Source organism: Chrysemys picta, chromosome 2 (genome assembly GCF_011386835.1).
Source record: "Chrysemys picta bellii isolate R12L10 chromosome 2, ASM1138683v2, whole genome shotgun sequence".
NCBI classification, from domain to species: domain Eukaryota; kingdom Metazoa; phylum Chordata; order Testudines; family Emydidae; genus Chrysemys; species Chrysemys picta.
Window position 1 is genome coordinate 289581565 of NC_088792.1, and position 16105 is coordinate 289597669.

The 16105-nt window shown below is 47.2% G+C and overlaps 1 protein-coding gene across 11 annotated transcripts in view; it reads right to left on the reverse strand.

Annotated features, from left to right (window-relative positions):
* LOC101942721 (uncharacterized) overlaps positions 1-16105 on the reverse strand; it is a 99264-nt gene that overhangs the window by 40309 nt on the left and 42850 nt on the right. For 10 of the 11 annotated variants that reach the window (XR_010598039.1, XR_010598040.1, XR_010598041.1 and 7 more), the window contains exons 13-18: positions 14194-14311; positions 12762-12848; positions 3901-4020; positions 3151-3373; positions 2589-2722; positions 122-322 (exon numbers count right to left, since the gene is read on the reverse strand). Coding sequence is in view for 6 of the 11 variants with exons in the window: in XM_065582278.1 (XP_065438350.1) it covers positions 122-322; positions 2589-2722; positions 3151-3373; positions 3901-4020; positions 12762-12848; positions 14194-14311 (883 nt within the window). In the remaining 5 variants the exon portion in view is untranslated. The other variant, XM_065582279.1, reaches the window with a different exon arrangement.

Sequence of the window (16105 nt, forward strand, 5' to 3'; positions counted from 1 at the left end):
CACAGGGGTACTATAATGTAAGTGCAGTGAAAGGCAGCACCACGCTTGGCAGGCAGGTTGGCAAGGGGGTTGGCAGTGACAGCATAGGAGAGGGTTTGGCAAACAGAACCACGTATCTTACAGGTAAACCCCAACTTCTGACTTTGTCTTCGCACAGCTCCTCTGCCCTTCTGGCTCCTTTCTTTAGATTGGCGAGAATGAGGACAGAAAAATAGTACTGGATATCATGGAGGCTGTCTTCCACTGCCTCCTGAAGGAGCATGGGTAGTCTCGACAGGCACTCCTGCACGATTTCTTGGACCTGGGCCCAGTGAGAATTGTCCTGAAAGGCAAACAGAGAAGATCCTAACAGGGCAACGTAAAAAGCTCTCAGTGCAGCAGGTACATGAGGCCATCTACATCCCTGCTGAACTCTGCCAGGTGCTTCAAAAGCATCCAGAGACCTGCACACAATGCAAGCAATCAACGTGGGCCTCCTGCTACATTGCTTCAGGTCACTGGATGTTGGCTAAGTCGCACCTAGAAGAATTAAAGAACATGACTTAGAGCTAACTTTGTACAGAACCCACAGCTCTGCTGGCCTACTAGATCTACATCCAGAGACACAAGTTGGATGCAGTAAACTCTTTCACTGGACCAACTTTTGTTGGTGAGCAAGACAAACTTCTTAACTACACAGAGCTCTTCTTCAGGTATCCATGTAAGCTCAAAACCTTGTCTCTCTCACTAACAGAAGCTGGTCCAATAAAAGATATTACCGCGCCCACCTTGTCTCTAATATCCTGGGACCGACGCAGCTAAAACACTGCATACAAACCTACATCCAGTAAGTCTCCACATCTCTCCAGTGGAAGATCCAGGGACCATAAAAACATGCACACATCAGATATGTGGGCACCCTGCATTACATTCAAAGGCAGCACAACACAGGGCAGCAGCAGCAAGATGCCATAAGCCAAAGAGGTACAGCTACTTAGCCACCCACATCTTAACAAAGAGGTGCAGCCTACAGAAACCATAGGTCTCAGCCAGAAGTGATTCATACTGAGCCAAGCATTCAGGCCACACCTCATATGCTAGGACCTGCAGTCTTCTGGCCATAACTCCATAGTAAGAACAATAAAGTGGCCACAGGCTGCACTTGAGAATTTTTGGAGCTGGATATGGCTCAGAGAATGCACTCTGGCATCCCCTGGTTTAGTGACACGATTAAATACCTTTGCTTTCTTCACACGGCTACAAAGTGGCCCTATGGGACCCATCTAACAAGTACGCTTCACAGGCCAGTACTGGACCGAGAACAATGGCGTACAGCAGTACCTCAGAGTTACCAAGTGACCAGTCAACACCTCATTCGGAATCGGAAGTACACAACCGGGCAACAGCAGAGGACCCCCCACCCTCCCTCCAAAAAAACAAGTACAGTACTGTGTTAAATTACTAAAAAAAAATAAAGGGAAAGCAGCATTTTTCTTCTGCATGGTAAAGTTTCGAAGCGGTATTAAGTCAATGTTCGGTTGTATACTGTTTTGTTCAGAGTTACCAACATTTCAGCGTTACAAACAACCTCAATTCCCAAGGTGTTCATAATTCTGAGGTTCTACTGTAGTTACAATTTTTTCCTCACGTATGAGTTTGTCTTTGGTTCAAACTAATGACTGCCCATTGTCTGCCATCATTGTTGTCACAGAGGAGTTCCATTCGGATTAGGTACTAGAAGTCAGTCAACGTGAAATGCATTAAACAAGTTAAAATTAATCTTTGTATTTTAAAGAGAGAAACCCAGGACTTGTGCTGCAAAGAGAGAGAAGTAGAAGTAAGAAGACAGTCTCTTCGGTTCCCTAAATATGTATATTATTAAGCAGGAGTCTAGTAGGCCATACTGTTCATTTTGCTGGCTGCCGTTCCAGCATTTCTTCTCCATCTTGAGTAGGACACAGGACAATAGCACTAACAGCCAGCAACGTGTATCATGCAATAAACCTAGAGTCCATACAAGTCACTGCAATAGGTCTATTCCAGCCGTTCTCAAACTGTGGGTTGGGACGCCAAACTGGGTCGCGACCCCATTTTAATGAAGTCACCAGGGATGGCGTTAGACTTCTTGGGCCCAGAGCTGAAGCTGGAGCCCCAGGGCTTCAGCCCTGGTTGGCAAGGCTCAGGTAACGCCCCCCCCCCGCCTGGGGCTGAAGCCCTTAGGTTTCGGCTTTGGTCCCCCGGCCCAGGGTGATGGGGCTCAGGCTTTGGTTTTGGCCCCAGGCAGTGAGGCTCAGGCTCCAGCTAGTCTAACGCCATCCCTGGTGACTCCATTAAAACGGGGTCCCGACCCAGTTTGGGGTCCCGACCCACAGTTTGAGAACCGCTGGAATAGACATATTGCCTGGGATTGTGGGGCTCAGGCTTCGGTGCCCCCTCCTGGGGTTGTGTAGTAATTTTTGTTGTCAGAAGGGGGTCACGGTGTACTGAAGTTTGAGAACCCCTGGTCTATTCCATATTATGCATTTGCAAATATCTATCAGTTTTGAGGGAACTTTTAATAGTTGCTCAACCTAAATAAAAGTAAGTTAAAAATGTTAGTGTATGCTTACCTCTGCTCTCTGATTGGTCAGATAATTGACCACTTGACTTATGACACGAGCCACATTTCTGATCACCTTCTCTGTTGCCACTATGCTATGCTGCAAGGCAGTGTGAATGGCAAACTTCTTCAGAGCTGGTATTTCTGGACAAAGAGACAAGAGAACATGACCATTCCCCTGCATGGACCCTCTTCCTCAGAAATTATTTATGTTACATTAGCACTCAGAGGCCTCAATCATAATCAGGACCCCACTGTGCCAGGCTCTGTACAAACACCTAGTTATCAGACAAAATATGAAAAGGAAGACTTGGGGAAGAGGACTAGGAAAACAGTGATGGGAAACATTTTGTTGCAAAAACTATCATAACTGGATGTAGAGATATTTTTAAAGAAGAAGATATAAAACAAAAGCGATAGCTGCAATGTCTATTGGCCATGTACCAGGGAGAACAAACTGAACCTGACCTCAAAGTTACAGGGGGCGGATCATTGTATTAGTGAGCAATCAAGACAACAGACCACTAACTCAGCAGCATGATACTTGAGCTCAAGTTAGCAGGTGTTAATACCTGTATCCTCCTCATTGTGGAAGACTTGTGGCTGCCCATCTCGGAGCAGTTTTCCATGCAATTTTAGATATTCTGTAGAGCTGACTGTGAAAACCTGAAGTTTCCCATGCTGGGATTCAACTTCACCAGGGTCACTTGTGTCTGAAGTAGTTAACTCTTCATCCTCAGTCTCCTCTTCTTCCTCATCTTCATCTTCAGCAAATGCTGCTTTCCTTCTCATTTCCTGCAACAAAGAACAGCCTCCATTGCACCCCTACTCAAAGTAGACCGGTTGATCAGCTGCAGAGGCTTTAGCTAACATCTAGTTTAGACACTAGAATGAGCATTTCTTGTCTGTCTAAGAGATATGTGCTAGTTCAACCACAAGCTGCATTTGGTGCCGTTCTCTGGCCTGTGTTATTCATAAAGTCATAATGGCAATTTATGGATGAACGTACGACTCGTCTCCTGAAATTAGCCAAACAAAAACACCGAGTTGCCCTCTACTAGATAATGTGCTTCTCATTAAAAAGGTGCCTTAACCATTCATTAGTAGTACATATAGAAACATCAGCAATTCAGATTAAAGGAGTGGTAGCACCAAAAACGTATGGATTCCCTTTAACTTTTCTGTGAAGGTTGACATTTCAGATTTCAGTTCTGGTTCACTGCATCCACTCACAACCTAATAGCAGTGAAATCCAGATGGTGGCTCGGAAGTGCTGTCCCTCCTTCTGCAGAGACAGAGGTGGTGTTCCCAAGGATTCCTACCTGAAGGCCGTTGTTGAAATCCACCCAAATCCGCTGTTTGGAAAACCTATTTCGGGACTGAACGCAGATCAGACTAATATCACGAAGCTTCATATCTTTCTCTCTTTGCAAATTACTCATCTAGGTAAAGGAGAAAGGGGAGAAATGAGATTATACCCAGAACAGGCGATATCATTTAAAAAAAACCAAAGTTCCAACTGCACCCAAAAGCTGACGCTGCATGTGACCTTCACATTGTTGTTTTAGTGGAATGTCAATGCTGTTCGGGGTCAGGAATGACAAGGTTGCCAAAGGAAGTAACTTAAAGGAATAGGAGGTTACTTACTGATAACTGAAGGTTCTTCAAGATGTGTGGTCCCTATCTATATTCTACTGTGGGTTACACATGTGCACTATGTGCCTGGAACTGGAGAATTTGAAAGTAGCGTCCACTGGTCCATGCATGCCCCCTGGATCACCTTGTCTCTCCACTCAAGAGGATAAAGGACAATGTGGCCCGCCTGCCTCTCCAGTTCCTTCTCCACCGTGAATCGGAGGAGATCCAAAGCAGAGAGGAAGGTGAGCAGATAGTTGAATAGGGACTACACATCTCAAAGAACCTCTAGTTACAGGTAAGTAACCTCCTCTTAGCGTGATGGTCCCTATTGTATTCCACTGTGAGTAATTAACAAGCAGTACTTAAGTAGGAGGAGGGTGCGAAGATGTTGATGATAGGGCTGAGCAAAGGACTGCTGTTCCAAAGGAGTCCTGGACTAGGGCAGTGTGTCTCGTAAAAGTGTGAACAGAGTCCCACGTGGCTGGATTATAGAGACCAAGGAGGATTACATCCTAAAGAGATGCCATAGTTGCGGCTTGTGCTCTCGTGGAATGAGCTCTTCCCCCATGTGGGAGAGAGGCTCAATATTTGGTAACAGTAGAACGCAGCCCGAGATCGATTTGGAGATCCTGTGAGTTGAGATCACTTGTCCACTGAGTCTTTCTGTTATAGCGACAAATAGTCTTGGGGACTTCCTGATTGGTCTTGTTCTGTGTAGGTAAAAGGCTAAGGCCTGCCAGACACTGAAGGTGTGGAGTTTCTGTCCCTCTGAGGAAGTCTGCTGTTAGGGAAGAGCACAGGTAAGTGGATTGAATGGTCCAAGTGAAATTCCAAGACAACCTTGGGAGTGAATTTGGGGTGTAAACATAACACCTTATCTTTATGGAATGCAGTGTAAGGAGGATCCGCCATCATCACTCCAAAATTCGCCAACCCTTCTGGCTGAGGTGACAATGGTCTCACGTTGCAGTGGGGGAGGTCTAGGTTGGATATTAGGAAAAACTATTTCACTAGGAGGGTGGTGAAGCACTGGAATGGGTTACCTAAGGAGGTGGTGGAATCTCCATCCTTAGAGGTTTTTAAGGTCAGGCTTGACAAAGCCCTGGCTGGGATGATTTAGTTGGGGATTGGTCCTGCTTTGAGCAGGGGTTGGGACTAGATACCTCCTGAGGTCTCTTCCAAACCTGATAGTCTATGAATGCGACTTTCATGGAGAGAAGAGACATGGAGCAGGAAGCTAGAGGGTCAAAGCGTGACCTTGTAAATGCTGAGAGAACAAGGTTCAAGTCCCACTCAAGGGTAGGCTTGTGAATAGTCAGAAAGGTTCCAAATAGGCCTTTCCAAAATCTGGTGGTCAATGGGTGAGCAAAGACCAAGTAACCCTGAAAAGGAGGACACTATGCACTAATCACTGCCAGGTGGACTCCCAAGAAGCTGATGGATAGGCCTGACATCTTTAGAGAAAAGGTATAGTCTAAAATGAGAGATATCGGAGGTGCCCAAGAAGAAAAATCTCTCCATTTAGCCAGGAGAAATCATCTAGTGGAATCCTTCCTACCATTAGAAAGTACGTCTCGTATGGCTGCAGAACATGCATGTTTCAAGAACGACATCCACCCAAAAACCAAGCCCCAAGATGAAGAAAATACAGGTTGGGGTGCTTGATCTTGCCATCCTGCTGAGTCAGGAGTCTGGGGAATGTTGGGAGGATGATTGGCATTCAGAATGACATGTGCAGAAAATTCGGAAACCAAAACCGACTGGACCAGCAGAGAGTGATCAGGATAACCTGTGCCCTGTCCTACTGGATTTTGGAGGGTGAGAATGGTTTCCAGCGTTTACACTGACCCCCAGGGAAGAATCATTGAATCACAGGACGGGAAGGGACCTCGAGAGGTTGTCTAGTCCAGTCCCCTGCACTCATGACAGGGGTTTGTCCAACCTGCTCTTAAACATCTCCAAGGATGGAGATTCGACAACCTCCCTAGGCAATTTATTCCAGTGCTTCACCACCCTGACAGTTAGGAATTTTTTCCTAACGTTCAACCTAAACCTCCTTTGCTTCAATTTAAGCCCATTGCTTCTTGTCCTAACCTCAGAAGTTAACAAGAACAATTTGTCCCCTCTAAGTCTTCTCTTTTCCAGCCTAAACGAACCCAATTTTTTCAATCTTTCCTCATAGGTCATGTCTTCTAGACCTTTAATCATTTTTGTTGCTCTTCTCTGGACTCTCTCCAATTTGTCCACATCTTTCCTGAGATGTGGCACCCAGAACTGGACACAATACTCTAGTTGAGGCCTAATCAGCACAGAGTAGAGGGGAATGGAAGAATTACTTCTCGTGTCTTGCTTACAACACTCCTGCTGATACATCCCAGGATGATGATTGCTTTTTTCGCTACAGTGTTACACTGTTGACTCATATTTAGCTTGTGATTCACTGTGACCCCCCAGATCACTTTCTTCAGTACTCCTTCCTAGGCAGTCATTTCCCATTTTGTATGCATGCTACTGATTGTTCCTTCCTAAGTGGAGTACTTTGCATTTGTCCTTATTGAATTTCATCCTATTTACTTCAGACCATTTCTCCAGTTTGTCCAGATCATTTTGAATGTTAATCCTACCCTCGAAAGCACTTGCAACACTTCCCAGCTTGGTATCGTCCGCAAACTTTATAAGTGTACTCTCTGTGCCATTAGCTAAATCATCAAGGAACATTTTTTAACAGAACTGGACCCAGAACTCATCCTTATGGGACCCTACCTGATATGCCCTTCCAGCTTGATTGTGAACCACTGATAACTACTCTCTGGGAACAGTTTTCCAACCAGTTATGCACTCATCTTATAGTAGCTCCATCTAGATTGTATTTCCCTAGTTTGTTTATGAGAAGGTCGTACAAGACAGTATCAAAAGCCTCACTAAAGTCAAGATACACCACATCTACCGCTTTCCTCCATCCACAAGGCTTGTTACCCTGTCAAAGAAAGCTATTAGTTGAAGAGGAAGTGTAGCATCATTAGAGTTGATGCATTTTAAAGAATCCTTATTGAGGTTGCAGGAACAAACCATCCCGATGTGTAGAAAGAATAGTAAATATGGCAGGCGACCAGCTTGGCTAAACAGTGAAATCCTTGCTGATCTTAAACGCAAAAAAGAAGCTTACAAGAAATGGAAGATTGGACAAATGACCAGGGAGGAGTATAAAAATATTGCTCAGGCGTGCAGGAGTGAAATCAGGAAGGCCAAATCACACTTGGAGTTGCAGTTAGCAAGAGATGTTAAGAGTAACAAGAAGGGTTTCTTCAGGTATGTTAGCAACAAGAAGAAAATCAAGGAAAGTGTGGGCCCCTTACTGAATGAGGGAGGCAACCTAGTGACTGAGGATGTGGAAAAAGCTAATGTACTCAATGATTTTTTTGCCTCTGTCTTCACGAACAAGGTCAGCTCCCAGACTGCTGCACTGGGCAGTACAGCATGGGGAGAAGGTGACCAACGCCTCTGTGGAGAAAGAAGTGGTTCGGGACTATTTAGAAAAACTGGACGTGCACAAGTCCATGGGGCCGGATGCGCTGCATCCGAGGGTGCTAAAGGAGTTGGCGGGTGAGATTGCAGAGCCATTAGCCATTATTTTTGAAAACTCATGGCGATCGGGGGAGGTCCCAGATGACTGGAAAAAGGCTAATGTAGTGCCCATCTTTAAAAAAGGGAAGAAGGAGGATCCGGGGAACTACAGGCCAGTCAGCCTCACCTCAGTCCCTGGAAAAATCATGGAGCAGGTCCTCAAGGAATCAATTATGAAACATTTAGAGGAGAGGAAAGTGATCAGGAACAGTCAGCATAGATTCACGAAGGGGAAGTCGTGCCTGACTAACCTAATTGCCTTCTATGATGAGATAACTGGCTCTGTGGATGAGGGGAAAGCAGTGGATGTGTTATTCCTTGACTTTAGCAAAGCTTTTGATACGGTCTCCCACAGTATTCTTGCTGCCAAGTTAAAGAAGTATGGGCTGGATGAATGGACTGTAAGGTGGATAGAAAGCTGGCTAGATCGTCGGGCTCAACGGGTAGTGATCAATGGCTCCATGTCTAGTTGGCAGCCGGTTTCAAGCGGAGTGCCCCAAGGGTCGGTCCTGGGGCCGGTTTTGTTTAATATCTTTATTAATGATCTGGAGGATGGTGTGGACTGCACTCTCAGCAAGTTTGCAGATGACACTAAACTAGGAGGCGTGGTAGATACACTAGAGGGTAGGGATCGGATACAGAGGGACCTAGACAAATTAGAAGATTGGGACGAAAAAAACCTGATGAGGTTCAACAAGGACAAGTGCAGAGTCCTGCACTTAGGACGGAAGAATCCCATGCACTGCTACAGACTAGGGACCGAATGGCTAGGTAGCAGTTCTGCAGAAAAGGACCTAGGGGTCACAGTGGACGAGAAGCTGGATATGAGTCAACAGTGTGCTCTTGTTGCCAAGAAGGCTAACGGCATTTTGGGCTGTATCAGTAGGGGCATTGCCAGCAGATCGAGGGACGTGATCGTTCCCCTTTATTCGACATTGGTGAGGCCTCATCTGGAATACTGTGTCCAGTTTTGGGCCCCACACTACAAGAAGGATGTGGAAAAATTGGAAAGAGTCCAGCGGAGGGCAACAAAAATGATTAGGGGTCTGGAGCACATGACTTATGAGGAGAGGCTGAGGGAACTGGGATTGTTTAGTCTCCAGAAGAGAAGAATGAGGGGGGGATTTGATAGCAGCCTTCAACTACCTGAAGGGGGGTTCCAAAGAGGATGGAGTTCGGCTGTTCTCAGTGGTGGCAGACGACAGAACAAGGAGCAATGGTCTCAAGTTGCAGTGGGGGAGGTCCAGGTTGGATATCAGGAAAAACTATTTCACTAGGAGGGTGGTGAAACACTGGAATGCGTTACCTAGGGAGGTGGTGGAGTCTCCTTCCTTGGAGGTTTTTAAGGCCCGGCTTGACAAAGCCCTGGCTGGGATGATTTAGCTGGGAATTGGTCCTGCTTTGAGCAGGGGGTTGGACTAGATGACCTCTTGAGGTCCCTTCCAACTCTGATATTCTATGATTCTATGATTCATGGGCCTTCTGGCATGACTTACCAATAAGGAGCCAGTTGTCGAGGTAAAGGCTTTGGGGGTGGTCACTATGCCAAAAGGGAGCACTCTGTAATGAAAATGGTCAGGGCCCATCATGAATCTGAGGAAGCACCTTCTTTTGGGGTATAAAAAAAGTCAGTCAAGTAAGAGCTGCTTCCTTGGTATCTAGAGGGGACATGTTCTGTCACTCCTTCCTCTAATAGGTAGTCCACCTCTTGCTTGAAAATAGTCTTGTGAGAGTAGTCCCTAAAGAGGGAGGAGATAGGAATGCAAATTCAATCACATAGCCAGCACAGATGACGTTCATCACCCATTGGTCTGTTACTACATTCTAGGGGTTGAGAGAGTGCCAGACAACCTACAAAAGGCATGTGAAGGTCGGACAATGTTTGGCCTAGTGGTTCACAGCTCTCATGGTCCCTTCAAAAATTGTGCCTCACTGGGGGTTGAGATTGGGAGGCCAAGCCTGTTGCAAAAGGTGCAGGGAAGTGAGTCCTTTGAACATTCTGCTTCATAGGGCATCTGATGAAAAAAACTGTTGAGCCACACATCTAGGTCTAGACGATTGTCGATGGAACTTTCTCTTGGGAGCAGGTGTATATGTCCCCAGAGAGTGGAGGATAGCCCTAACTAGTCCTTCAAACTATTGAGGAATTCATTCATCGTCTGACTGAGTAATTGTGATTCATCAAAGGGGAGTTCCTCCACAGTATTCTGGACCTCTCAAGGGAACCTTGACACATGGAGCCATGACTCTGCACATGACAATGGTAGTAGCCATGGCTCTAGAGGATATGTCAGTGGCATCGACTCTGTATTGGAGGGCAGTCTTGGCTATTAGTTTGACTTTGTCTATCAATGCCTGGAAACAAACTCTGTCCTGTAGTGGAAGACTGTCGGTGAACTCCGCAAACTTATAGTAGTTCAGGAAGTCGCACTGGACCATTAATGGCTGGTAGTTGGCTATCCTGAACTGGAGATTAGATGACAAGAAGACCTTTCTCCCCAATAAGTCTAGGCACGTACTCTCTTTGTCTGCAGGAGCAGACTGTGGGTGTTGCTCTCTAGCCCTTTCAGAAGCTGCCTAAACCAGAATTGGGAGGAGGGTGAGAAAACAAAATTTCAGCCCCTTTGGCTGGCGCACATTTTTCCACCCAGTTGGGGATGGAAGCACAGGTGGCAGGAATGTGCCAAACAGCCTTCATTGGCTCCATTATAGCTTAGTTTATCGAGAGCACTACTTTGTTGGATCCAGATGGGTGGAGGATGTCAAGGAGTTTGTGCTGGGATTCCTGAAACTCTTCATGAGGAATCTGTAGTTCTCCAGCAACCCTACAATGAAGATCCTGGAACTGCCTGAATTCATTGGGGGGAGGGAGGGAGACATAGGGGTTACCACTTCGTCCAGAGACAAAGATAGCAGTCTTGCTGGTTCTGGCAGAACTGCTGGATCCAGTGCGTATTGCTCTTCCTCCTCTGAAGGATCTGGAGGGAACAGAGTGTCTCCATCACGAGGAGGCAAGGAGTGACTCTCTAGCAGACTTGAGAGACTCTGCAGAGCGGTACTGGTCCCAGGGCCCCCAATATGGCCAGTAGGAAGGGTTAAAAGGGGGACATGGAAGCCCCAATGGCATGAAGTGCCAGTGGCTCCAAGCTAAATGCGGAAGTTGGTCCCAAGCAGGTGTAAGTCTTTTGAGTGGTGAAGGATATGTAGGGTAAGGAAACGAAGGCTCCTCGGGTGGTTTGGAGTCTCCCGATGAGGAAAAAGCTGATTCCTGTTCCAGAGATGTACCACCTTCCCACTGAAGGGAAGTTGTATCTTGAAGAAGGAACAGGCAATAAACTTCTCTGAGCTGTTGATTTCCAGGTGGTGTTATAACAACATCTCTGGAAAGGAACAGACCCAATGGAGGAGATGCCAGATCCAGGAGTATGAAGATGTCCTGTGGAGTGGCCTGGGACTCAGTTCTCCCCAGTGTAAGAGCGGTTGTCTTTGTCTGGACCATCAGAGCTGGAGAGGGTGCTGTCGAAGACTGTGCCTCAAGTAGGAGGTGAACTGTCTTTGGCAGTGCCATCAGATCCGGAGGTCTGGGAGGTGCTGAGAACAATACAGACTGATCGCTTTCCAGTACGTATGGAGCTTGATGTTTATGGACTTTCTTGTTAAGCCTCTGGGACTTAGGATGTACTACAGTAGAACCTCAGAGTTATAAACTGACCCTTCAACCACACATTCCATTTGGAACCATAAGTACACAATCAGGCAGCAGCAGAGACAAAAGAAAAAAAAAAGTGCAAATACAGCACGGTACTATGTTAAATGTAAACTACCAAAAAAAAGATTTGACAAGGTAAGGAAACTGTTTCTGTGCTTGCTTCGTTTAAATAAAGATCGTTAAAAGCTGGATTTTTTTTCTGCATAGTAAAGTTTCAAAGCTGTATTAAGTCAATGTTCAGTTGCAAACTTTTGAAAGCACCACCACGACGTTTTGTTCAGCGTCATGAACAACCTCCAGTCCCAAGGTGCTCGTAACTCTGAGGTTCTACTGTAAGTCCTCTTGGACTGAGGTGCTGAGCTTTTCAGAGCCAAATCCGATGCCTTTGAAGTGGATTTTGAGGAAGACAGTCTCAGGCATATGAGAATGCTTCCTGGGTTCCCGAGAAGATCCTGCCAGGGGGTCAATGGGGGTAGCATCTCTGGCATCAGTGTCAGACATAGCAGCAGGAGGCCCATGCCTTGCTTAGTCAGGCTGATGTACAGGGGGTTTTCCCAGTCTGGGTCCAATTGAGGGCTCACAGTCTTTTCCATGGAGGTGTTTTCAAAAGTGGAGTTCCTGCCCTTCCCAGGTACGGCTGGGGAACGAGTGGCAGATACTGCACCTCATTGCAATGTGAGCTTCCCCAAAGCAATATAGGCATTGTGGTTGTCACTGACAAAGAAGGATTGCAGGCAGGAAAAACAGTTTGAAGCCCTGAGTCCTGGGCTCAGTCCAGTACCCACATGGGGCATTAGGGGGAAGGGAAGTGTTCCCCCAAAGATTAATCTAGCACTACAAAACTATGAAAACACTAAAATTATTAACTGTACAAGGCGCTAAAAACTAATTAACAAAGCTAAATAATATCTTAAGGGATGAAGCCAAAGCTACGGATACAGAGAGGTTCCGACCTGGCTCATGCAGCGGTGAGAAGGAACTGGAGAGGCAGTTGATCTGCCCCACCTTTTATCCACACTGTCAGAAACATCAGGTGAGCTAGGACGCACGTGCAGACCAGTGGACAATACTTGCAAATTCTCCAGCTCCAGGCACATGGTACGCATGCATAATCCACAGTGGAACATGTTAGGGACCATCACTTGAAGAAGAATCCACATTTCCTCATTTGAACAAAAAGTTGGTCAGATCATGGCTCCCAAGGACACTCACTCTGAATTCCTTCTCTAGGATTTTCTTCCTAAGGTCATTTTCTTTCTGGAATGAAGCTGGATTTTCTGCACCAGGTCCTTGCCGTTGCTATGAGAGAACAGAATACTGGAAGCATTAAAAACATTAGAAATTTAAAGCTCTATACTATTCCAATCATCAGGCTGTCCCCCATGGGGCAGGGTGGGGGTGGGGGGGGGTTAAGTCAGAAAAATTCCATGAACTAGAAACATTTGGCTAGACAAAATTGAACTCAACAAAGCTTTCTACTGCACAAATCACTGAAGTTCCCAGAAGAGAACACTGAGGGAGTCCTCAAGACTCATCACACCCAAGCACAGCAGTGACTGGCACTCCACACCAATGTTATAGTGATAAAATTGAGATTAAGTAAAAGACAAGTAACTTCAACTTTATTTTGTGTAAGCCTCTCCACCCATCTTGCCTGAGGACCATGACACAAGAAGAGAAGACACGTATCTAAGCCGGCTCCAAGCTCTTGAGGCATAATTTGTTTATTTTCTCTATAAAAGGTCCCTATACAATTGTACCACTGTTAACAAGTGAATAAAATTAATCTAGCTATCACTGTATGTTAATAATTCTCAGTATTATTTTGTAGCAAATCAGGATTGGTGCCCTGTTATACTGAGTGCTATATTAATACACAGTAAGAGACGACCCCTGATCTGAAGAGTTTACAGATTAAGACTAGAGAAAAGAAATGAGTAACCAAACAGGAAAACATGGGGAAGGAAGGAAGAGGGTTACAGGGATAGGACGTATAGACTTGCGCACAGTCTGATGGCTTCAAATAGTTAGTTGCACAGTATACATCAGCAATAATCAATCCTAGTATCGGAGGCAGAATTTTCATCCATCCATCCACTGCAATAGCTATTTGACTTTCTCTTGACCTATCACAAATGACGTACAATGCCTAACTTCTGTTCTTTAGACTATGGAATAGCCTTCCAAGAGAAGAGGAAGCTCTATTGCTTAGGTTGTTTCAAACCATACAGGGCAAAACACTGGAGGAACATATTGTAGGGTACAGTTCAGCACTGTCTCCTGGGTGATGGACTAGAGCTAAGAGCATTTTCCTCTCTAACCTGGCAGTCTGAGAGCTGAGGATCCCCTACATCTCCTCTTAGTGTGCTGCTCCCAAGGTTTGAGTCAGATTTTCTTCATATGTGATCTCTGGATTATCCATCCTCCTTTTTTCCCCACTGGAACAACTAACCATGAAAAGCCTTTCTCCAGGTTTGAAATACAGCCCATCAGAGTCTAAGTGGCAGGGGTGAAGTTAGCTGGAGGATAACAGCTGTTTTAACCACCAACAAACATAATTTTCTACTGCCTGGAGGCTGTTTCCAGACCCAAACATATCTGCCACCCAGTGTCTTGTGCTAGGAGGCGGAAAAGAATTACCAACCTCTTGTTGGAGTTGAGCATAAAGTGTGTCCTTCTCCATCTCCATTTGCACCCGCTGATTTTCCAGTTCTTCCAGTGATTTTTCTATGGGCTGGATTTCATCTCTTAAATCCAGGTCACTGCAAGATCCAGGTCATTTAAAAGTTAGGCTATAAAAAAAAGTGAGCCACTACAAAAAAAAAGACATTGCATACACCGATATTCTGCTGGAATTAAGTGGGTATTTTTGCTGTAAAAGAATTACACAGATATTCTGCTTTAATTGCTTGATTACTAACAGCAATTCATTGTGAACAAATTGACAATCCTGTGCCACTCGTTTTGTTTGCAAAGCTTTTCCAGATGGGTGAGTTCTATGGCTCATTGGTTTGCACACCACACTATAATCTAGGGCCCTCATACTATAGGGCAGACGTGGGCAAAGTACAGCCCACGGGCCACATCCAGCCCATGGGACCATCCTGCCCAGCCCCTGAGCTCCCGGCTGGGGAGCCTAGTCCCCGGCCCCTCCCCCACTGTCCCCCCTTCCCTGCAGCCACGCCGCGGCGTGGGCCGCATTCTGGCCCGCCACTCCTGCTGGGAAACGTGGGGAGCGCAGCTGGCTCTGGCCGCGTGTCGCAGCTGCAAACTCCTGCTGCTGGTAAGGGGGTGGGGGGCGGAGGGGGGATTGGGTAAGGGAGCAGGGACCCTGGGGGGCAGTCAGGGAGGAGGGGGCGGTTGTATGGGGCGGAGGTTCTGGGGGGGCGGTCAGGGGATGGGGAACAGGGAGGGTTGGGAGTGGGAGTCCCGGGGGGCCTGTCAGGGGGCGGGGATGTGGATAGGGTCAGGAGGGCAGTCAGGGGACAAGGAGCAGGGGGGCCTGGATAAGGAGGTGGGATCCCAGGGGGCAGTCAGGGGCAGGGGGTCCTGGGAGGGGATGAGGAGCAGAGGGCAGTTGGATAGGGGGCGGGAGTCCCGGGAGGGGGCAGTCAGGGGACAAGGAGCAGGGGGGGTTGGATGGGTTGGGGATTCTGAGGGGGGCAGTCAGGGGGCAGGAAGTGGGAGGAGTCAGATAGGGGGCAGGGGCCAGGCACAGCCTTCCCTACCCAGCCCTCCATACAGTTGCGCAACCCCGATGTGGCCCTCGGGCCAAAAAATTTGCCCACCCGCAATAGGGCCTGATCCAGAGAGCACTGAAGTCACGGGGAAGACTCTTATTAACTTCAATAGCCTTTGGATCAGGTTCACAGCCACCAAAGCTGCGGACATTACATGTAAAAACATAGGTTTCCTTGTTGGAAATAAAAAGCCCAGGCAAATATTTTCCAAGATTACCATGTAGCATACAACAACAAGCCAGTCACACAGATAGGAAGATTAATGACAAAGCAAAAGGACACTATCCACCAGTGTTCGCTCTAATTTTTTATGTCCATGTGTGGCATGAATTTTGTTGTGTTCACCAATATGGAGGTAATGTGGGACACATTGAGTGCAGGAGACTGGACTAGATGACCCCTCGAGGTCCCTTCCAGTTCTATGATTCTACATTGGTGCACATAACAAAATTCATGGGGTGGGGGTGGGGCCAAGGGGTTCGGAGTGTGGGAGGGGGCTCAGAGCTGGGGCAGAGGGTTGAAGTGTGGGCGGATGAAGACTCTGGCTACGGGTGCGGGGTCTTGGGTGGGGCTAGGAATGAGGGGTTCAGGGAGTGGGAGGAGGCTCAGGGCTGGGGCAGAGGATTGGGTGCAGGGGGTGAGGGCTCCAGCTAGGGGTGAAGGCTCTGGGGTGGGGCCAGGAATGAGGGGTTCGGGGTGTGGGAGGGGTGCCTCTCCCCGCCGCGCCAGGTCCGTGCTGGGGGAGAGGCATCTCTCCCCGACGCAGCCCTAAGCCCCTGCGTGGGACTTAATAAGCAGCTGCGCGGCCACGCAGCT